The 23,795-nt window shown below is 40.7% G+C and overlaps 1 protein-coding gene across 2 annotated transcripts in view; it reads left to right on the forward strand.

The window, feature by feature from the left end:
* The window catches only part of PHEX (phosphate regulating endopeptidase X-linked), a 237,854-nt gene that overhangs the window by 31,774 nt on the left and 182,285 nt on the right, over positions 1–23,795 (forward strand). For both annotated transcript variants that reach the window (XM_047845028.1, XM_047845029.1), the window contains 4 exons: positions 10,158–10,244; positions 11,300–11,526; positions 19,881–19,949; positions 22,537–22,653. In XM_047845028.1, coding sequence (XP_047700984.1) covers positions 10,158–10,244; positions 11,300–11,526; positions 19,881–19,949; positions 22,537–22,653 — 500 coding nt within the window. The remainder of the gene's footprint in view (positions 1–10,157; positions 10,245–11,299; positions 11,527–19,880; positions 19,950–22,536; positions 22,654–23,795) is intronic.

The following is a 23,795-nucleotide window of genomic DNA, read 5'->3' on the forward strand; positions in this document are numbered from 1 at the left end:
CTCTTTTTTGCCGTAGGGTGTGGTATAAATGAGAGTTAAAAATAGATGTCCTGTATTTTTTTCACTTTGGAAGTTTTCCTGGCATCGTGTAGTTTGTTTTTTTTTTTTTTTCTCTTGAACCAGTGAATCAACCCTCACCTCAAACACCTGTTGCATTTCACCTTTTAGAAAGGAACTTTTAAAGCTGGACTTTGCAGAACTGAGAAACTAAGTTGGACCTAAATGGGCCAATACGAGGAGAGTGTCTCTGGAACAAAACAGAGTAGTACTGTCCTTGAAGAATGTTGACGCTTAATTAAGAGTTGTGGAGTGAGGGAATCAGCAGTGACTTTGGGTAGGATGGGGAATGGAGGAGGAGGGCCTGTGGGCTGGTGATGTTTTCTGGGATCACAGACATTAAGAAGGACTGGTGATAATTGTCAACTATACCTCAGTAAAGTTGGGGTAAGTAAAGGAGGGCTGGTAAGCGCTATTGCTTTTTAAAGCGTGTTCCCTCAACCTGTAACATGGGCATAACCTGAAAATTTGTTAGAAATGCAAATTTTTGGGCCATACCCCAGACCTAGGCTATATTAGTCTGGAGGAAGACCCAGCACTTGGTGTTTTAATAAGCCCTTCCAGTGATTCTGATGCAGGTTCAAGTTTGGACACTACTGGTTTAGACTAGGGCATAATATGAAGTCACACCTTAGGGACCAGCTAATTTTGTCCTGCCCTAACCTCACCAGGCCTCCCACCCCTGGGTACGTACCTCAGGAGTGCGTCTCCTTGCTCACAGATGTGGTCACAGGGCAAAGTGGGTAGATGGCTCAGCCCAGAGTTAGTCCACCACTGCAAAAACATGTCTCGATGTAACCAGGGAAGGCCTTTCTTCCGGTCAAGGTCAAGAGATCTGTTCATTCTATGAGGGCATTGCTGCCTCTGGATTACACGCTTGGAGGCCTTGTTCTCACACACAAAAGCAACGTGTGGAGTTTTACTGGGCACCTGATGGTTGAGTGAGCAGGAGTTAGAGACCTAAGCCCAGATCAAAGCTCTAACCTTTCCTGCCTGAGTTTCCTTGGACAGGTTCTTAGGGTCTTGTTATAAGCAGAATGGGATCAGTGATACATGCTTCTGAGGGTTGGTGGGAGATTAATTGAGGTTGTATACAATACACCTAGCACAGAGCTGGTGCTTAATAAATGAATGCTGTCACCACTGGGTCCTTGGATGTCTCAGGACTGCTCGGGAAGGACCCCTGGAGGGGTTATGTAACCATACATGGCCTTTTCCTTCTAATGTTAAGATGGTAGAAATAGGTAGGACAAAATACATAATTAGGGTTTTTACTATGGGAAAAAAAACTGAAGATGGATTTTAGTGACTTTAAATTCACACAGGCCTTACATTGAATTATCTGCTAAGGTACAAATGATCTAAATAGGAAAGCTATTTTTATGAGTTAAAATATCATATTGGCAGATACATTGTAATTCTGTGCTGTCAAAGAGTAATGTTAAAATTTATTTTAAATTATCTTGAAGTATAACCCTGCTAAGTGTACTCCTCATAAATTCACTTACAAGTGAACATAATAAAAGAGTTACCTTCTATTAGACTTTTGTAATGTCTGAATTGATTTCATTATGGACAAAGAGGTCTTTTGTATTAAATGGGGAGTATTTTTATGTTGTTTGGTAAGCCCTGATTCAGATGGATGAGTTTAGAGGGTTTTAGTGCCCCTCAAGTAATCCCTGCCTCTTCTTCTTAAGCTGACACCAGCCAACAATTATAATTTATAAGATGATCATAAAAAATGAACGGAGAAAAGGATTCTGACAGCTTCTCTCCCTATGTTTAGATGGGAGTTTCCCTGAAGAATGAGAAATATCAGTTCTTACTGTCTTTGCAGTGTGTCAGAAAGACTCAGGTAATCCCATGCTTGAGTGGCTGTGGGCGGAGGAACTGCCAGGTAGAGTGTCGCACTGCTCGTGTGCAAACATGAGGGTTATGGGATCCACAGACCATGACTTCATCAACTTGAATTTTATTTTTTAACGAGAGTAACAATGGGCTTTGCAAGTTGATTTAGACTCTCCAGCTGCATAAGAGCTGAATGCCCATGCAGTGTGGGTTAGAAAAATGAAATTTCTCAGTACGGTCAATAAACTGAGGAGCCTGGAAGCCAAATTGAAGTCTGTAGCCTGGAAAATCAACAGGGACTAAAAATAGTAAGATTAGAGGCGACATTCAACTATGGACCATCCTAAGGTGGTTTTTAAGTACCACCAAACGGGAAACCAGGCCATGATATGATAGGTTTAAAAATACATACGTTTCTAAAGAGCATTCTGGTTGTTACCTAGGTGTGGAAGGGCATACCTTTCCTTAAGTGTGGATTTGGCCTTTCAAAGTTTTGACTTTTCCTATTTTTTCTTTAACTAGAATTAAGACGATACTCCCCCTGATTTCTAAGTGAGAAATGTTGGTGTAATCAATCATGAGATTGAGAATTCACATGGATGGCATGTAACATGAAGATTGAGAATGCAGTTACTGTTTGCTTTTAAGCAAATCAGGCAGACAGCTTTGCTCTCTTAGCAAGTAGCTAGACACATAGACGGATTGCAGGGTTGGGAGAAAGAACACAAAGGAGCATGTTTTGACAGAGTTCCAGTGCTCTTGAGCCATCTCATTCAAACGGCATCAGCTCAGCACTGAGGTTCTTGGTAGGTATTTGCTCATAGGCCTAAAACTTTGTGCATATGAAATTTTTGAAAATGATATTAGGTGAAAGGTCCTAAATATTGCAGAAACTTCAAATGACTGGCCTGGGCTGCATGCGACTGTTTTGAGCTCTTGACTTACCAGGTCTTCAGGAGTCTTGTCCTTTGTGGAGAATTCTCTTTCCCAGTTCCAGAGCCCTCAATAAAGGCCTTGTCTCAGCAGGAGAAGTGAGTTGAATGAGTAGAATTGGTCGTCCTGTGTCAACTTGTTAGCTTAAAGGAAGTTGAATGCCAACCAAGTATTTTCCCCCAGATGGAAGACCAGGGAAGTGGAAATGTATGATTAAGCTGAGACCATTGGTATGATGAAACTTAGGCACCCTAAAAACTCGTGTTCATGAAAACCGATGAATGAAATCTTGGATTGCATTGTATGGTACAGACGCTGGGATGTGAGAAAAGGAGATTATAGATGTTCGTGTAATCAGGACATTGCTGATTATACCCAGCAATAATAAATAAAGTCCAACTTCTCACAGTTCCTTTTCTGTTGGATGAACATCTCTCAGACTTAATTAACCTTTTTGGAAATTCAACTTTGCAAATGTGGACTGAGCACCAACCATGCCAAGCAGTAGGTCCTGGGTGCTCCAGGATGAATGTGACACAGCCCCTGCCCCACAGAGACTACTCAATTTAATGGAGAATAGCCACTGTTAATGCTAATTTTATGCACTATATTACTTTGTATGTGACAATACTTGGGGCCCTATGACCAAAAATAGCTTCCTCATTAAAATTCTCCCTTTAGTTGTCCCCTGTGAAGCCAGGCTTGTGTTACAAAGGCATGCCTGTTCACACCGTGGGCAGAAACCAGTGCTACATGGACTGTAGATCTAAACATGAAACAATAAGGATTCTTAAAAAGGCATAGAATATTGTCATGATCTTGGGGCAGGCAAAGGTTTCTTAAGTGAGACACAAAATACACTAACCGTACACAGAAAAAATGGGGAACTTGGACTGTATTAAAAGAAAGCATTTTCCTTCATTACATGATGCCATTAAGAAAATGAAGACTGATTGGAGTGCTTGGGTGGCTCAGTTGGTTGAGCGTCCGACTCTTGATTTCAGCTCCCATCATGATCCCAGAGTCATGGGATCGAGCCCTGTGTCGGGGTCTGCACTGAACGTGGAGCCTGCTTGTGATGCTATCTCTCTCTGCCCCTCTCCCCTACTTGCTCTCTCTCTCTCTCTCTCAACTAAAAAATAAAAATAAAGAAAAACAAAGCTAATTGGGAGATTTTTCAATACAAATATTCAACAAAGGACTTGGTGTAGAATATATGAAGAAATTCTACAAATCGGTAAAAGATAGATTACCCAATAAAAGCAGGGTCATAGACTTGAGTAAGCACTTCCCCAAAGAGGATATTTGTTGTCTTGATCAGAAGTAGTGACTAGAAGGGAGCCCAAGGGACTTCTGGGGCTCTGGTTGTTAAATTGGTTAGAAGGGTGTGTTTACTGTGTGAAAATCCTTCAAATTATGATCAGTGTAGTTTTCTTGTATGTATGTTATAGTTTCATTAGAAATGTATACATCAGAAAAATGCCTTGTTGTTTAAGAGGAATGTGAGCAAAATATTTTTATGGGTTAACACTGACTGTGGAATATCCCTCATCATGGAGCATTGCCTCTACTGTGGAAGCAAAGCAAGCATGGAATGTGGGGCTCTGCGAGGTGGCTAGGGCTGCTACAGTTTGTAAAACAGTCCTGCACATGGAGCGGCAGTGTCTTGCATTATAGCATGTGGCCTTTGGCTACCATTATCCTAAGAAGGGAGGAGGAAAACACATTTATGGAAAAGCACAAGAAACAAGCTTTATTACAGTTTTGTAAATGGCTGACTTGGCCTGTAATCTTGTTTAAGCCACCATTGGTTGATCATGTAGGTGTCTGCCCTTTGATATTGGGAGTTTCTTTGCATTAAAATGTTTGATCTTCACCACACTCCTGGGAGGTAGGCACTATTATCTTTCAAATTTGCAGTTGAAGAAACTGAGGCTTAGATTAAATAACTTGCCCGGTTCCAGCTAGAAAGAAGCAGCAAGCTGAAACCAGAAACCACTTTGGTGTGATTTGAAAGCCCACCCACTTGACATGTCTATTTGTCTTTTTTTGAAAAAACAATTTTACTTGATTAAGATTAATGAGAGGAAAAGATATGTAATGTGTGTTATGTTCAAATTTGATCAGAAGCGCTTTGAAACCAGCTTTAAAGTCTGAGGTGTGTTGCACTGTAGGTTTTTATGAACTGGAGTTTCACTTTTCTGTCATCACATGGTTAAGGATGCACGCAAGGGGGTGAGGATTGAGAAATCATTTGAGAAACAACTTCAGTTATGATGGAATGCCCTTGTATGGGTGACCCATGAGTCCTTCTCAGTGCTTTAGGGACATTTTAATAACCTGAGTAAGTGCCATTGGTAGGCAGGCTTTGTTTTCTGCTCATTAATGACTCTCCAGGCTAGACTTTATTCCTCTTACCACTAATTCAAATACAGAGATACATAAAATGAATGCTGCCAACTGATTGCCATGCTATTGTCTTAATATCATTGCTCTCCTGCCTGCTTGGGCGTGAGGTGGAGAGGAGAAGGGAAGGTGTGTGACAGGTAACCCGTGATAGCTACATGTGTTTTAAAAGCCACATTCTGGGGGCGACTGGGTGGCTCAGTCAGTTCAGTGGCCGACTCTTGATTTCAGCTTAGGTCATGATCTCATGGTTGTGAGATCAAACCCTGCATCGGGCTCTGCATGGACAGTGTGGAGCCTGCTTGGGATTCTCTCTCTCTGCCCCTCATGCACACGCATGCTTGTTCACTCTTAAAGTAAACAAACTTAAAAAGTATTTAAAAGCCATATTCTGGTACAGAAATCAGAATTTTAACACGTACAGGCATACCTCACTTTATAACAGTTCCTTTGTTGGGCTGGGCAGAGCTTGCGTTTTTAAAAAACTTGCAGGGTTGCCACAAACCTTCATCAAGCAAGTCTCTTTGGTGCCATTTTTCCAACGGCATTTGCTTCCTTTGAGTCTTTGCATCACATTTTGGTAATTCTTGAAATATTTCAAACCTATTCATTACTCTTAGATTTGTTATGGTATCTGTGGCCAATGAGCTTTGATGTTATCATTGTAATTGTTTGGGGGCATCACAAACCATATAAGATGGCAAACTTAATTGATAAATGTTGTATGTGTTCTGGTTGCTCCGCTAATTGGCTGTCTGCCCATCTTGTTCCGTCTCCTCAGGCCTCCTTATTCCAAGACAAGCAATATTGAAATAAGGCCAGTTAATAACTCTACAGTGGCCTGTTAAGTGTTCAAATGAAAGGAAGAATCCTATGTCTCTCACTTTCAATCAAAAGCTAGAAATGATTAAACTTAGTGAGGAAGGTGTGTTGAAAGCTAGGCCTCTTGCACGAAACAAGTAGCCAAGTTGTGAATGCAGAGGATACATTCCTGAAGGAAATGATAAGTGTTCCTCCAGTGAACACACAAATGATAAGAAGGCCAAACAGCCTTATTACTGATATGGAGAAAGTTTGATAGAAAATCAAACCAGCCACAATATAGGCACCCTAAGCCAAAGCCTAATGCAGAGTGAGGACCTAACTCCCTTCAATTCTATGAAGACTGAGAGGCGAGGAAGCTGCTGGAGAAAAGTTGGAAACTAGCAGAGGTTGGTTCATGAGATTTGAGGAAAGAACCTATAAAACATTGTTCCGTAAAACAAGGTGAAGCTGCATTATCCAGATATCCAAGTTATCCAGAAGATGTAGCTAAGATAATTCATGAAGATGACTGCACTAAACACATTTTCAATGTAGATGGAATAGCCTTATTTGGAAGAAGATGCCATCCTGGACTTGCATAGCTAGAGAGGACAAGTCAATACCTGGCTTCAAAGCTTCAAAGGATAGGCTGTGACTCTCTTCTTAGGGGCTAATGTAGCTGGTGACTAAGTAGAAGCCATTGCTCATTTGCCTTTCTGAAAATCCTAAGGCCCTTAAGGATTATGCTAAATCTACTCTGCCTGTGCTCTCTAAATAGAACAGCAAAGCCTAGATGACAGCATATCTGTTCACAACATAGCTTAGTGAGTATTTTAAACCCACTGTTGAGACCTATAGCTTAGAAAAAATATGACTGCTCATTGACAGTGTACCTGTTTACCCAAGAACTCTGATGGAGATATACAGTGAGATTAGTGTTGTTTTCATGTCTCCTAACACGACATCCACTCTGCAGCCCATGGATCAAGGAGTCATTGTGACTTTTAAGTCTTATCATTTAAGAAGTAAGTTTCATAAGGCTATAGCCACCGTAGAAAGTGATCCCTGTGATGGATCTGGGAACAGTAAATAGAAAACCTCCTGGAAAGGATTCACCATTCTAGATGACATTAAGAACATTCATGATTGATGGGAAGAGGTCAAAATGTCGACATTCACAGGAGTCTGAAAAGAAGCTGATTTCAACCATCATGGGTGACTTTGAAGGGATTCAAGATTTCAGGGGAGGAAGTAATTTCTAATGTGGTGGAAATCACAAGAGAAGTAGAAGAGAAAGTGGAGCCTGAAGGTGTGACTGAATTGCTGCCATCTCATGATCAAACTTGAATAGTTGGGGAGTTCTTTCTTATGAATGAGCAGAGAAAGTGGTTTCTTGTGATGGAATCTACTCCTGGCAAAGACACTGTGAAGATCATTGAAATGACAACCAAGGATTTAGAATATTACATTAACTTAGTTGATGGAGCAGCAGCAGGATTTGAGAGGATTGACTCTAGTTTTGGAAGAAGTTCTCCTGTGGATAAAATGCCATCAAACAGCATCATATGCCTCAGAGAAATCATTCCTGAAAGGAAGTGTCAATCTAGGTGGCATACTTAATTGTTGTCTTATTTTAAGAAATTACCACAGCCACCCTAGCCTTCAGCAGCCACCACCCTGATCTGTCAGCAGCCCTCAACATGGAGGCAGGGGCCTCCACCAGCAAAAAAATTATAACTTGTTAAAAGCTCACATGATGGTTAGCATTTTGTAGCAAGGAAGTATTTTTAATTAAGGTATTACATTCTTTTTTAAAGACATAATGCTATTGTTGAAGTGCCTGGGTGGCTCAGTTGGTTGAGTGTCTGACTCTTGATTTTGGCTCAGGTCAGGATCCCAGACTCATGGGATTGAGCCCCACATTGGCTCTGTGCTGATGGTGGAGACTGCTTAAGATTCTCTCTCTCCCTTCCCCTGTCTTCCCTCCCTTCTCTCCCCCTAGCCTCTCTCGCCTGCTGACGTTCTCTCTCTCTCTCTCCAAAAAAAACCGTAATGCTATTGCATGCTTAATAGACTACAGTATAGTATAAACATAACTTTTATATGCACTGAGAAGCCAAAAAATTAATTTGACTTGCTTTATTGCAATATTCAGTTTATTGCAATAGTCTGAGACTGAACCCACAGTATCTCTGGGATATGCCTGAACATATTAATTGATATTTGTGCCTAGTTAGGGTTTTGGGAATGCCCTACTTAGCGTTACATGTCCTCTTTCTCCCTTCTTGTGATACACAGACTGCCTTGGGTGCACACTCAGGCATATGTTTAATGCTTTGAATTATTTTGCTCCCGTGGCTTGTTTTTGGTCCTAAGGGCATTCTTGTTTGCAATCTGTGGAGTGTTTATAGCATCGGAATAACATCATGTCCTTAAATGGAATTTGGATTAGTTACTTTCAAATGTGTCTCCCTAACAGTCCAATGACTGTGGAAGTAATACCATGGAAAGGCACATGATCTGATTTGAATAGAAAGATATGTGGATATGGTTTTAGAGCTTTATGTTTATTAAAAAAACAAATCTCTCTTCTTTATCCTTGGGGCTAGGTATCCTGCTTTATTGCTATGATAACACACAAGAAAGAAACATGACACAAGTTGAAATAATTGAAAATGCCCACATCCAACTCAATGTATTTTATTTGAATCCATGTAATTAATGTGGACTTGTTTGACGTACAGGTGCTCATAAAAAACTGGACAGGAGCTCTGGATTGCATTTTTTCCCCATAAAGGTAGAACTTCTTTTTTTATTGTTTAATTATTTTTGAGAGAGAGCACGTGAACGTGTAGGGGAGGAGCAGAGAGAGAGAGAGAGAGAGATAGAGAGGGAGACACCGAATCCCAAGCAGACTCCAGGCTCTGAGCTGTGAGCACAGAGCCCAATGTGGGGCTCGAACCTACAAACCATCAAATCACAACCTGAGCTGAAGTCAGACACTCAACCGACTGAGCCACCCAGGTGCCCTCAGAAAGGTAGAACTTCTAGTTTAGAAGTAAAGATTCCTCTTCAGGTAATACGTAATTATTTGTTAATTTGATGAGCACTCTACATTGTGTCTTGAAGCTATTCAGAGTACTTTGGGAGCATCTGTTATGGGAGCATTTGGAGGCTGCTAAGATGTTTCAGAAATAAACTCCAAATGCCTTGACAACGGCAGTTTGATGCTTGATGTAGGCAATAACACGGTGCTGCATGGGGATTCTTCGTCTTGGCTTCATGTAGGAAAATTAATACTCTCAAATGCATCCAAGGTGTGTTTTGGGGAAGAGGGTAGTTTTTTTTTGAGTCTTGGCTTTCTTCCTCTATTTAATAGTGACAGCTGTCATTTTTCACCTTCAGAAAAAAGCATCACTGATTTTATAAATAGCAAATCATTTTTTGGGTGGGCTCAGGTCTATGCTGGCAACCATTTTATACACATGACCTCATTTAAATGGCCAGGACTTTGCATGTATAAATGGACAAGTTTTCAGGCAATTTGGGTAGGCTTTCCAATCTCGCCTCTCCATTTCCTGTCTAAACAACTTCTTTCATGTCCACAGCATGTTTATGCAACATTGAATAAAACTTCTAATGGGAAATTTCTTCCAGGTGACCTCCCTGAGAGGCTGGGCTATGGAGAAATCTTAAGAAACCCGACTCTGATGAAATTGCCTCCTTTGAGAATATTACTCGGTGCAGAAACAAGGAACAGAATTCAGTTATTTTTAGTTCTTGAATAAATGAATTCTGTTTCCTTTTGTGTAGGTAGCAGAAAACATTAACCCCTGCAGCAGGTCCAGTTTCAGTTAGAAATTGAACTTTTGGATTCTGTGAATTAGGAGAACCTTGGAAAAGAGAATGTTAAATTTTATTTTTTATTTGAACCTCAAGCAACTTGGACTCGGTTCTTCCATCTGTGTATCTTTTATAGATGTGTCTTTTGCAGGGCTGTCTGCCTTTACATTTAATTTTCTGGAGGCTGGGACTGTGGTTATCAGATGACCTCTAACTTGGCACCATGTGTGGGTGGATACTAACGAATCCTTTCTCCACCTTCCTAGCACTTTTGGAGAAATCTATCAGTAGAAGGCGGGACACCGAAGCCATACAGAAAGCCAAAATCCTTTATTCATCTTGCATGAATGAGAGTAAGTAATAAAGACAATAAAATATTTACCACCCTCTTCTTCACAGACTCTCTTAATGTTTAAAGATATTATTTAAGGAAAAAGAGAACTACTAAGAATTCGATTAATGTTTAAAAGTGTTGTTTGAGGAAAGGAACAATTTTCAGAGACTGGATTTTGACTCTCCCGTTCTTAATGTTCTGTTGGTAGCTTGATGGAGAAAATAGGAAAATAATTTTATTTCTATGGCTTGGATTCTTTAGGTATCAAGTACTCCATGAGAAACTTGGGTAGGGTCAGAAGGGCAGACCCCATTGTATGTGGTGCAGAAATAAGAATCCAGAGGCCAGGTCTGGTCTGAGAAGGAGCCTGGGAGAGAGGGTATTTGGGAGTGTTGCTATATCCCATAGAACCTTACAGGGGCCCAAGAAAATCCAGATTCCCAGGTGGGCTGGGCCCCTTCTGCTTTTCCATCAGTCTAACAGGCATCTTAGGTGGGTGTGTTAGGCCTGTGTTGGCATCTTGGGTCTGATTGGCGTTAAGGTGACACTTGTCATTTTATCTGGTGTGCTTTCTCAAGACCACTGCAGGGAGAAACCAGTGCCAGTGGGAAGTGTGTTAACTTGTTTAGGATTTGAGATATTATTTGGTGAGGTAGAAGAGGGCAGTAAAAGATGACAAAGGAGCCTTGAGGCATTAATTCATGCATAGTGGGGAGGGGTTGGTTTTACCAAGCAGTTTCCTTTACCTAGGGTGGTTCCGTAGTTTTCCAAAATATTCTCAGCCTAATATCGCTCATTGGGCTGTAGTGAGCCCATCTTTTATTGTCAGGAATTTCAGCAGGTTCCTAGTCTGCTCTCCTGGCAAGAACCCCAAGTTTAGGCAGTCACACTGAAGTGTGAATCAGAGGTAGTTCTGTCTCTGTGGCCGTGCTCAGTCTACCACACCTCCCTCGAACAGCTGAAATGCTAAGTTGGGACCTTACGGGAATTTTCTCTTGAGAAGATACACTTGCCTTTTAGTTTGGTGATCCTGTTTGCAATTCTAACTCTTCTTTCATATCTGTTCCCTTTCAGAAGCGATAGAAAGAGCAGATGCCAAACCATTGCTCCACATCCTGCGGCATTCACCTTTCCGCTGGCCTGTGCTCGAGTCTAATATTGGCCCTGAGGGAGTGTGGTCAGAGAGAAAGTTCAGTCTTTTGCATACCCTTGCAACATTTCGTGGTCAGTACAGCAATTCTGTGTTCATCCGACTGTATGTGTCCCCTGATGACAAGGCATCCAACGAACATATCTTGAAGGTATAGTGAGCACTTGTTCATCCTGTTTGTTCAGTTCATGGTTAGCCTTTTGGGGTGTGTTTCCAGGGAATGAGAATCCTAGCACCTTACTGAAATGATCAGATAACAATTCTGTTAATCATTAGGATCTATAATATTCCCCTTCATCCCAGATTTGTGGAGTGTAAATGAGGAACAAATCAGTTTTGTCTGCCTTTCAGGAAGCTTGTGGATGAGTTTCAAGTCATCTCTGATCTGGCCCTCAAATCTCTACTCTCAGCAAGTGTGGGGCCCCTAAATTCCAGTGGGGAGCAGGCTGCAAAGACTTTGTGAACTCTGCTCCTCCCCTCACCTCATCCTTCCCTTGACAAAGGAGAACACATACCACGAGCCTTTGTTCACCTTTCCCTAACATATTCTTGCAGGCACATCTAAAATTTCATTGTCAAGTTCATCCTGATTCTCCCTTCCCTCATTTAAAAAGGAAGAAAAACTTGTTCTAAGTATTTGTTTGCATTTTCTGTTAGGAGAGTAAGCATTTCTCCCATGAAGGAATGGGGCATGCAGACATACCTTGAGGTACATTATTATATTGGTAAAATTGGGACTGTCTGAAAACTACCAACAAAGACTCATCAGTAAAACAGCTTGGCAAGGATTCAAATAACATTTCTTAAATTGTTTTGTGTTTTGATCCGGTTAAATGTTTTACTTCCACAACTACTTGGACTAATTATGAAAATTTTACTGAATCACTGATTATTTTCCTCCCAGTTCTGTCCTTTGTCAAACCAGAAAATATTGGTGATATAATGATGATCAAATTGTAGAAGTATAAAACTTTTAGAGTATATTACCCTCTTTTGTTGCAAGTCAGCTTTTAAAAATCTACGCCCTACAGTTTTGTTTTTATTATACCAAGGGGCTGGCATTTTTTTTTCCTGTGAAGGACCAGATAGTAAATATTTTAGGCTCTGTGGGCCATATGGTCTCTGTCTCACCTACTCAGTTCTGCTGTTACATCTGGGAAAGCAGCCATAGACACTACATACATGAATGGGTGTGGTTGTGTGACAGGCTGGCCAGCACGCTGTGGTCTGCCCAGCTATAGTTTAGACAATGGAAGTCTCAGTAAATCTCTAGTCACTGGCAGAATTCCCATCTACTCAGGAGGAAATTCTTAGTTCCAGAGATGTCTGTACTTCCGTGCTGGGTGAAGGAACAGGAACATGGCACCGACACACATGCTAATGCTGTCTGGATAAGATGTGCTATGCAAGACTCAAGGCGAAACGATGTTACATAATGGTCCAGTTGACCTGTGTTATGCTAATAGATTCCTTGCTTAAAAAACAAACAAACCAGGTTTTAAGGCTGTCATTCTTCATTGCAGAACTGTTATGATATCCTTTCAAATACCTTAAGTATTTTGAAGTTAGATGGAGACTTTCAAACTTAAATTTCTGCACTCTGTTGGGTGATAGAAGATCTTGACTCACACACATAAAAGTAATTACAAATGGTAACCATTTCATTTTTCACCAGTTTCTGGACCTAGTCTAAGAATTTATTTCCTTAAGCATTTTACTATGGAAAATAATACAAAAATAAAAAGAATAGTATAACAAACCCCCATGTACTCATCAACCCAGCTTCAACAACTGGAAGCTTTTGGCTCTTCTTGTTTTATCCTAACCTTTTCTTTTGTGGGGGAGGCTGGAGCATTTTATAGCAAATCCAAAATTAATATCATTGCACTGGTAAATCAGTATTTATAGAATGGAAGGACTATTATCACAAAGTAATCATGATTCCATAATTAACATCTAACAACTAATTTTCAGTTTTCCTGAAATGTCTCAAACATGTCCTTTAAAAAAATTAAACAGTTGGTCTTTGAGTCAGGTTCCAAATAGGAATCTCATGTGCATTTGGTTGATGTGTCAATTTTCATCAGCATTGTAGATCTGACCGATTTCAGGGTAAACTAATAGTTGATGAGGGAAAATTATTGTTTATAGGAGAATCACAGCTTTAAAATGCAGGAGAAAGAATAAAATTAGAAAGTTACTGTTTTAAAACATTTCTAATGAGAATAAAGGATCAAGGCAGCTATCATCAATAGCAGCTTAGAACCATTAGGTCAGTGGTTGATGGGGGAATTCATGGTAGATCACACTGACATCAAATGAACCCAAACATCAACAGTAGCCTTGCTAAAAGTGGGGCAACCAGATTTTGTATGCCTTCCGATACTGGGCACTGGGAAGCATACACCATCACCCATGATGTCTTGCCAAAGGAAAAGAAAAAAAATGAACTTGGATCTAATCAGGCCTCTAGTTTTAATACCAGCTTACAAGAAACATGGAGAATAGAGGAACATGGTAACCAATTTTTAACAGCTTGCCTTGCATACTTAATATTCAATTAAATGGATCTTGGAAACACTGGACTCTCAATGAATAGACTAGTCTCCAGATATGAGTAGGCACTCATGGACTTCACTACTGCTCTCTTTTGCCAAGATGGTAACTTGTTCCAAACTGATGTGTTTGACCATGGCTTGGTATTTGAACGCAGCATTCGTTTGCTTTAGTTGTGTCCCTGTTTGTACCATTTTATGTGAATAGTCACACACTTGAATTAACAAAATAGAGCTGCAGTCTCTGTAATTGTGACACCGTTAAAAGAAGTTCAAGCTTGTGTCTAGATATGGTAGAAGAAGCTCTCTTCTGAGATCTGCCTAAAACCCAATGAACCTGACAACAAAAATTAGTGTATTGGTAGCTGCCAGTGTTGTAGAATTTCCAAGTGTTGATTTTATTAGAAATAGTTAAAACTATAAAACATTTGATTAAATATTTGGAGCCTCTGGAGCACTTTTTAAAAAAATTTTATTTATTTGAGAGAAACAGAGACCGTGTGAGTGGGGGAGGGTCAGAGAGCAAGGGAGAGAGGATCTGAAGCAGCCTCCATGCTGCCAGTGCAGAGCCCAGTGTGGAGCTCGAACTCATGAAACTGTGAGATCATGACCTGAGCAGAAACCTAGTGTCAGATGCTTAACTGACTGAGCCACTCAGGCGTCCCTTAAAGTTTGTTTATTTTTCAGAGAGAGAGAAAGTGCAAGCAGGGGAGGAGCAGAGAGAGAGAGAGAGAGAGAGAGAGAGAGAATCCCAAGCAGGCTCCACACTGTCAGTGCAGAGCCCGATGTGGGGCTCAAAGCCATGAACTCTGAGATCATGACCTGAGCCAAAGTCAGATGCTTAACCAATTGAGCCACCCAGGTGCACTGCCCACCCCCTCCACTGGAGCATCTTTTACGTTTTGTGGAACATAGTTTGAAAACCACTAGGGTAGTGGAAAAAAGTATAGGCTTTGTGGTTAAAGAGATTGAAGTTCATGGTTTGGTTTTGTGATTTACTCAGTGAATATCTGTGTGCACACTGCTTCACCTGAGTCTCATTTTCCCCATGAGTATTGACAGGTGAAATAGAACGTACTTTTCACTGTCACTGTGATGTTTAAATGAGGTGAATTATGTGAGAGTTCACAAGATAGATACTGACACACAGTAGCACATGACAAGAGGTATCCTTCTCTTACAGCGTGACGAGACAGCTGGTCAGAACCATTTGGAGAACCACTTGGCTCTCTTCATTTTTGGTACCCAGCCTACCTCTCAGATCTCGAGTTCACGTATGCAAGAAATAGACAATTTCCATTGGTCTCATCTCTGACTGAGCTCCCATGCCACCTTGTAGTGGGAAACAGAACCAGTCTGGGCATTTCTCCAACCTTCTGGTTGCCCCATTTCTTAGCCTTTTCCTGGGCCAGTAGGAGATCCTCCACTCATCAGGTACCTGGTTCTGAGAACAAACCCATTATCTCAGCCCACATGGGCCCTTCCAGTGTGCTGCTGTGCTGCCAGAGCCCTGGGCCTCCCATTCTGCGATCGATCCTACAATTTTTTAGGGGCAGTGACTGCCCGCTCTGCTCATGACCAGCTTGGACTTCTCTGGCTGCCTAGGAGATCTCTTTGCTCTGGGAGAAGTCTCTTACCTCAAAGTCTCCTCTCTCGATGTACTTAGAGTTCTTTTACCATCACATACTATATTTGTCAATGTTTTTAGCTTTTCTAATACCATAAACCCATGGGGCTAAGAAAAAGGGCTCGTTTTGGGAAGGCACAGCACTGTGGCAATATCTTTGGGTGAAGAAAGAAAGCACGTTTCCAGTGGGCAGAAGTATCCCCATGCCAAGGACGGACAGTTGGGTGTGCTCCAATCCAGAGTGGTCCTCTGTAAAGCTCCCCCATGGCGAGATGGCACAGGATTTATCACAGCCTGAAATGGGAGAAAGGAAATACAAAAATATAGGAAACAACAGAAGTCAAAGCTCCAAAACATACCTTGCTACATGTGTTTGGGTTTATTTTACGTAAGGAGAGAATAAGAATGAGGATTTAAAGGCCAATAAAAGGCTTGAATATGTATGCTCCTGAAAGAATGTTTGGAAGACCATGGTTGTCTCAGTATTTGTTACTGAAACAGTGACTTAAAGTCCTCATTAGTCAGTGGCCTGCTTTTGTCTGACTTTTAGCAAAATCTGTAAGGATGACAAGGAGAGACCCTCTTGGAAATGAAGTTTTTCTATTTGCTTTGTATTTTCTTTATCCTAAATCATAATCTGTCAGATGTTTCTTTTTGTGTTACTGCTTTCTTTCCTAAACTGAGGTTTGTTGCAGTTGGAGAAACAAAGTTCATCCTTCAGTTCAATATATCGGATTTCCAAAACACGTATTTTATTTTCTACTTGGGCTATTCAGATCATTTGTAAATGCAAGGATTAACAAACCTCCAATAACACAGTGTCCTGATGTTGGTCTCTTGAGAAAGTCTTTTGCCTCAAGAGTTCATATGCTTCTAAAGTGATTTAGTTGACAGACCTTAAACTGTTTGGTGTATTGGAAACGTTCCCTAGAAACTATAACAGTTTGAACGTTTAAAAAATGTCCAGTAACTTTAATTGAATCATCTAAACTTTTATAATAAGCAGATTTAACTTCATTTCATCAGAGGGAAGCTTTGGCTTTCTTGATATCATTTCCTGAGTTTCCTTTCCTATGTGACTGAAGCTCAAAAGACTGCTCCACCTTGTCCAGATCTAATTGAAAGCCAAAGCATCTTAATCATAATATTGTGTTTCACGATCCTGGCTCACTTAATTTTTGGAAGAAATGGTGGTAGATTGGGAATTTCAGTAGGATGAAGCCAGTCTGGCTTATGACTTGGTTGTTTGGGGCCAATTAGACAAGAAGATTGAACACAGCAATTTGAGGATTTTAGTAATACATGCAGACAAGATGGATGTTATGAAAACCTCTTTTTTTCCCCCTTGAAATAAGAGCAATGTTTTTCCTTGAATTTTTCATAACATCACTAACTCTTAACTTGGCCTTTGTAGAATTTGTTGCATATGAAGGAGATTTTTATGGAAAACTATGATCCTCTGCAGATTTTATGTATTAAAAAAAGAAAATATTTGAGATTGTAGAAAAATGAAGAACAACTAGAATCGATAGATAAAAACAGTGTACAGTAATATAAACTAATGATATGTGCCTGTAGGATCCAGTTTTTATTCAGATGCTACTAATTTTTGGTTTGTTATTTAGATTTTCTATCTTCTTAATTTGGCTTAATTTTTTTCTGTGTGAATTATATAAATTAGAAAATCTGCTGTTGGAATTTATTTTATTCAGTCTTTAGGTAGTTGCTAAAACTCAAGAAAGAATAGCCATAGATTGAGAGGAGGTTCTGGAACTTAAAAAATATTTATTTTTAAATTTATATACAGTGAAATTAACTATCTGTGATGCACATGTCTATAAATTTTGGCAAAGGCATATTCATGTAATCACCACCATGGTCAGAAAACAGAACAGTTCCATCACCCCCAACAAAATTACCTCATGGTGCCCATCTGTAGTCAACCGTTTTCCTCATCCTTACACCCTCTTCTCTGTTCCTGTAGTTTTGCCTTTTTCAGAATGTGATTAGGGGCGCCTGGGTGGCGCAGTCGGTTAAGCGTCCGACTTCAGCCAGGTCACGATCTCGCAGTCCGTGAGTTCGAGCCCCGCGTCAGGCTCTGGGCTGATGGCTCAGAGCCTGGAGCCTGTTTCCGATTCTGTGTCTCCCTCTCTCTCTGCCCCTCCCCCGTTCATGCTCTGTCTCTCTCTGTCCCAAAAATAAATAAACGTTGAAAAAAAAAATTAAAAAAAAAAAAAAAAAAAAAAAAAAAACAAAACAGAATGTGATTAAAAGTTGCCTGTGTTGTTGCATGTGTCAGTAGTTCATTCCCTTGTATGGCTGAGTAGTGTTTTCTTGTGTATCACCCTTTATCCATTCACCAGTTGAAGAACATTTGGGTTGTTTACAGTTTAGGGCAATTATGAACAGAGTTGCATGCAGGTTTTTGTGTGAGCAGAAGTTTTTATTTCTCTTGGGAACGTACCTAGGAGTGAGGTTGCAGGGTCATAAATAAGTGTCTGCTTAACTTTATAAGAAACTATCGAACTGGTTTCTAAAGTGGCTCTGCATTTTGCATTCCCACCAGCATTGTGTGAGTGATCCAGTTTTCCCCCATCCTGGACAGTTTTTACGTTAGCAGGTTGTTTGTGGGCTCTTTTGTTTTTGCCATTCTAATGATGTATAGTGATGTTTTACTGTTTATTACTTACATTTTCCTAATTAGTAGTGATGTTGAGCATCTTCTCATACAGTTACTTTCCATCTTCATTCGTTCTTTGGTGAATTGTCTGTTCAGATCTTTTGCTTGCTTTTAAATTGTTTTTTTTTCTTACTGTTACATTTTGAGGGCTCTTTATATACAAGTCCTCTTTCACATATGTGATTTTCAAATATTTTGTCTCTGACGGTAGCTCGTCTTTTTATTCTCCTGACGGTGTCTTTAACAGAGCAAAATTTTTTAATGTTGATGCAGTCCAACTTACTTTTTCTTCTGTGGATCGTGATTTTAGTTGTCATGTCTAATAACTCTTTGTTTAACCCTAAGTCACAAAGATTTGCCCCTATGTTATCTTCTAGAAGTTTTATAGTTTTGGGTTTTGCATTTAAGTCTATGATCCATTTTGAGTTAGTTTTTAAGATGTGAGGTATGGAACAAGGTTGATTTTTTTGCTTTACAAATGGATGTCCACTTGTTGTAGCACATTCTTTGAAAACGCTGCCTGTCCCTTTTGATTGCCTTTAAGGTGCTGAAGGTGTTTAATTCAAGAAATTATGCTCTACTTTTCCATAATAACTCTGGTTGTTAAGTTGTCTGATTATTATTTGTATTTTTATCATCTATCCTAAACTTTCCAGAGAGAGTTCTAAATTTTGCAAAGATATCTCAAAACAAAATTATCATTTGATTCCTTTAAAATAAAAAAAATCTGGGGGGTGCGTAGGTGGCTCAGTCGGTTGAGCATCTGACTTCAGCTCAGGTCATGATCTTGCGGTTAGTAAGTTTGAGTCCCGCATCGGGCTCTGTGCTGACAGCCGGGAGCCTGGAGCCTGCTTCCAATTCTTTGTCTCCCTTTCTGTCTCTGCCCCTCCCCCGCTCATGCTCTGTCTCTCTCTCTTTCTCAAAAACAAACATTAAAAAAACTCTGGGTGCCTGGGTGGCTCAGTCAGTTAAGTGTCCGTCCAACTCTTGATCTGGGCTCAGGTTGTGATCTCATTCTTGGTAGGATTCAGCCCCACATTGAGCTCTGCACTGGCAGCGGGGAGCCTGATTGGGATTTTCTCTCTCCCTCTCTCTCTGTCCCTCCCTGGCTTGAGTGCACTCTCTTTCTGAAATAAACATAAAAAAAATCAGTGCAGCATAGTATTTCAGGGGTATGGAGGTAGAAAATGGGGTCAATCGGCCCTTTCCAGATTGGCATTTTGTAAAATACCAGAAAAGTACTAGATCTGGTGACAGAAGACACTGATGCTTCTCTGAGCCCTGCCCAGCCATGTTACCTTGGGAAAGTCACCTTGTTTCTCTGGCTTATGTTTATCCACAAGAAGGGGGAAAACCAAATCATTTCCAAGACCTATTTCAACTCAGAAAGCCTTGATGCTATTCAGTATTGATAGAACCTCAAAAGGATTAGAAACCATGGAGCAAGGGCAGGTCTCTGACATTTTATAATTTCTGTCATTGCTGAAGTACCTGTTTGCATGTAGCTCTGAGTGCATTCAACTATTTGTGTAATGGTGACAGAGACTCACACTATGACTGGAATGCAGATCTCATGACTCTTATTAAAAGGGTTTGTAAGAATTTACATTACAAACAGAATGCTTTCTCTTTTGTCTCAACAGCTGGACCAAGCAACTCTCTCCCTAGCTGTGAGGGAAGATTACCTCGATAATAGCACAGAAGCCAAGTCTGTAAGTTTTACCCATGTTGAACTCTGCACCTTGTCAGACTGTTGTTGGGTTCATAAATTGTTGTAAAATCCCTGACTCTTTACTGGCCATGAGCAATGTGACTATTGGATGACCATATTCCCAGTGCAGGAAACAGAGGTGTTTTATTCAGGCAAACAAATGGCATTCCCTGTCTTTTGGAAGTCTGGGCATCAAGGCTCAGTGTCCTGTTGATCAAGCTGGGGATACAGCACCCCTGAATGAAGTAACCAAGAAATGAGCTTGCAGTCAGAACTGTAGAGAGCTCACTCTACATTGCAGAAGTAAAGTGGTAGTGGTGGTGGTGGGGTGTTAACTGTGTTGACATAGTTAACCAGTGGTTCTCAAATTGTATGGCTTAAGAACCATCTGGGAACTTCCTGTTGAATGTTGATTCCTGGGCTGCAGCCCAGAAGAGTCTGATTTAGGAGACTTGAAGTGGGGCCCAGGAATCTGTTTTCCTAACAGGTGCCACAGGTTAATGTAAGGTTAATGAGAACTAGATGGGATCAGTTCCTATAGACTTCTTGGGTTGGCTTGGAAACCTGGTAGGTTCTTGGAGATTGGAGTAGCGCTGCGTCACTCCTGACACTTTCAATTCACTTTGGAAACTTGGTTGAACTTCCAAAGGACTCTCAGATCCAGGGGACCCTTGACTAGGGAGTTCACTGGTTTCTGGGCCAGCCTAAGAATGTAGGAACTTAGAAGTGTTGGCTCACAATGGAAGTCCTTGCATCTTTGCTGATACTAAATCCTGTAACCGGAAGGTTCTGAATGAAGGGCAGGAAGCTAGGTAAGATCTTCAGCAACTAACTTTCTTTGTGAGGACACTTATCAAAGAAGGTTGCTTTTTGTTGTGTTTTGTTACGGTTTTTGTTTGTTTTTTGAGAGAGACAGCACTCACGGGGAAGGGGCAGAAAGAGAGGAAGAGAGAGAGAATCCCAAGCAGGCCCCATGCTGTCAGCACAGAGCCTCATGGGGGGCTCAAACTCACAAACTGCGAGATCATGACCTGAGCCCAAACCAAGAGTCAGACACTTAAAAATCTCTGTTTAATCTCTGGTCCCTCCTTTCTATTTTTAGTGCCTTAGGTCAGATCCTTGTTAACTCTCGACTTGACTACAATAAGTAGCCTTTTAACTGTTACCTCCTCCTATTCATTTCATTGCCTCCTTAGCACCACTGGACAAGACCCCTTCTCAAAATACAGCTCCCAGCATGCTTCTGCTCATGCGCTAGGCTCTGAGTTCCTTAGAGGGATTTCAAGGTCTCTTCATGACATGATCCCAAAGCACTTTTGCTGTCTGATATACTTTTACTTTTCCCCCAACAAAGGCATCTTACTCAACACACAGGAGGACTCTTCACTGCTCCTGAATCTGTCTCCTTCAAGTGCGCTGTGCCGGTTTTTCCAGGCTGGAATTCTTCTTCAGTTCTTGAGTTTGCAAACCCTTAGCAGCTTTGTTAAAGAACTTATTTTTGTCTCTCTAATGTTACAGTTAATAATTACATGTTTATCTCCCTCCCTGGATCACACATTGAGAACCCAGACTCAGCATTATGTAATTTTTCATCTGTACCCCCCATAAGCACCGAATGCCTAGCAAGACCTTTTATACATGTATTGATTGACTAAATAATTTCTTAAGTTGAACTGGGAATTACAAAACATTGTTTCTAATTAAGACTATTTGCAAAACTTGCTTACTGATTAACAAATATTTGTTAAGGCCCTGCTATATGCAAGCACTATATTGGTCTCAAGGTCATAAGTGTCTGTTAGGAAGAAATCTTAGTCCCATAACAGAACTATGAGATAATTTATTATGTGGGGTTTTGAGTTCTCACAAATATATCTGAAAGGAGAGATGACCCTCAACAAACTTCCACAGTTCCCACAGAGTAGGGTCCCTCTCCAATGACCTGTGAATAGCCTGAAAATGGGTATATGAACATGCAAGGAGGAAACTGGGTATATGCTGTTTGCTGGGTTTCTCTTTATCATTCCTCTCTTCCCTTTTTTGTTCCCTGAGCAGTGAGGAAAACTTTGTAAAATCCATACAAAATTTAAAGGACAGGGCTGCAATCACAGGTCTTTAATTTCTTAATGTGAAGGTGGGTAAATTGAGCCAAAAGAGAATAAATCACAGTTTCCACTAGTCTTCATGGATCATGCCTCCTGCTTTTAGCAACGGTTCTTTCCCATTATTTTATTAAAGCCTCACTTGCTTGGAAAGAGGAGTCTGACCTTTAGCTTTCTATTCTGGGCTCATTTGGAGATGTTTCATGTATCCATAATATCACTGGTTGCCAGAAAACTAGTTCTCTTGACCCTTGGTGGCTGGACATCTCTGTCTCTCATGGAAACAGTACACAAGTAGCTGTACTCTTCTTTCTCTCAAAGTGGTAGGTGGGTGGTTGGTATTGCCGAATGCCTATACTATACTTTGAGTACAGAGTGAAAATGAAGAACATTTATTTCCACCTGCTGTTTCTGTCTTTCCGTGTCCCTGAAACATACTTTTGAATAGGCTCTTGTCATGGTCACTTGCTTCTTTATCTCTTGTAGTATCGGGATGCCCTTTACAAGTTCATGGTGGATACTGCTGTGCTTTTGGGAGCTAATAGCTCCCGAGCGGAGCATGACATGAAGTCAGTGCTTAGACTGGAAATTAAGATAGCTGAGGTAAGTCTTAATGTGAAATCTCTTTCTTATTTTCCCCCTTATTTTAAAAGAAGTATATCACAAGTGAAAATAAATATAAAAATAGCATTCTGTGGCATTGTCCTTTGGGTCCAAGGTATAACTTATAGCATCCCTTCTGGGAAGTAACAGGAAGAACCATGACAGAGAGAAGAGCTCTTCACTCCTTCTGTCTCCCTGCTTGAAGCCCAAAGTCCAGATGCTGCTCAGCTGTGGCCAAAGAATAGCACCAAGGAGATCCTCTATGTTTTCCTAAAAAAAAAAACTCTGTGTGGTTCCTATAGAAGAATAGTTGGTTAATAAATCTGTATGGATTTGGCTTGAGGGAAGCTTATTTTTTTAAAGTTTTTTATTTATGTTTGAGAGAGAGAGAGAGAGAGAGAATGAATGAATGAATGAATATGAATGGGGGATGGGCAAAGATAGAGGGAGACATAGAATCCGAGACAGGCTCCAGGCTCTGAGCTGTCAGCACAGAGCCCAACCCAGGACTCGAACCCATGAAGCACGACATTATGACCTGAGCCAAAGTTGGACACTTAACTAACTTTTTAAATCTAGTCTCTTCTTTATATCATTCCCACTCAGGATCAGTCTGACCTAAGATTGGGGCTTTGGGAAGTCTGTGTACCCAAACTAGGTATTTGATACATAATTTGATGTTGAAAGTGTATAGGGCATGCTGCTAAGCATTTTTTAGCTGCTTTCCTGGTGCTACCTTGTACCTAATCCTGTTTTTTATTCTTCTCTTGCCACATGTAAATGCTATGTTCTGTGTAAGTTACTTTAAGTTCTTTCACATTCAGGGTAGAGACCTAGGAACAAACTTGAGGGAGAACAATGAGAAATCCTCAGTGGTTAGCTTTGTTCAGAATATAACTTCTTTTCGGGGCACTTGGGTGGCTCAGTCTGTTGGGCATCAGACTTGGGCTCAGGTCATGATCTCGCGGTCCGTGAGTTCGAGCCCCATGTCGGGCTGCGTGCTGACAGCTCAGAGTCTAGAGCCTGCTTCAGATTCTGTGTCTCCCTTTCTCTCTGGCCCTCCCCCACTCATGCTCTGTCTCTCTCTGTCTCTCAAAAATAAAAATAAATGTTAAAAAAAAGAATTAAAAAAAAGAATATAA

The sequence above is a fragment of the Prionailurus viverrinus genome, chromosome X (genome assembly GCF_022837055.1).
Source record: "Prionailurus viverrinus isolate Anna chromosome X, UM_Priviv_1.0, whole genome shotgun sequence".
NCBI lineage: Eukaryota > Metazoa > Chordata > Mammalia > Carnivora > Felidae > Prionailurus > Prionailurus viverrinus.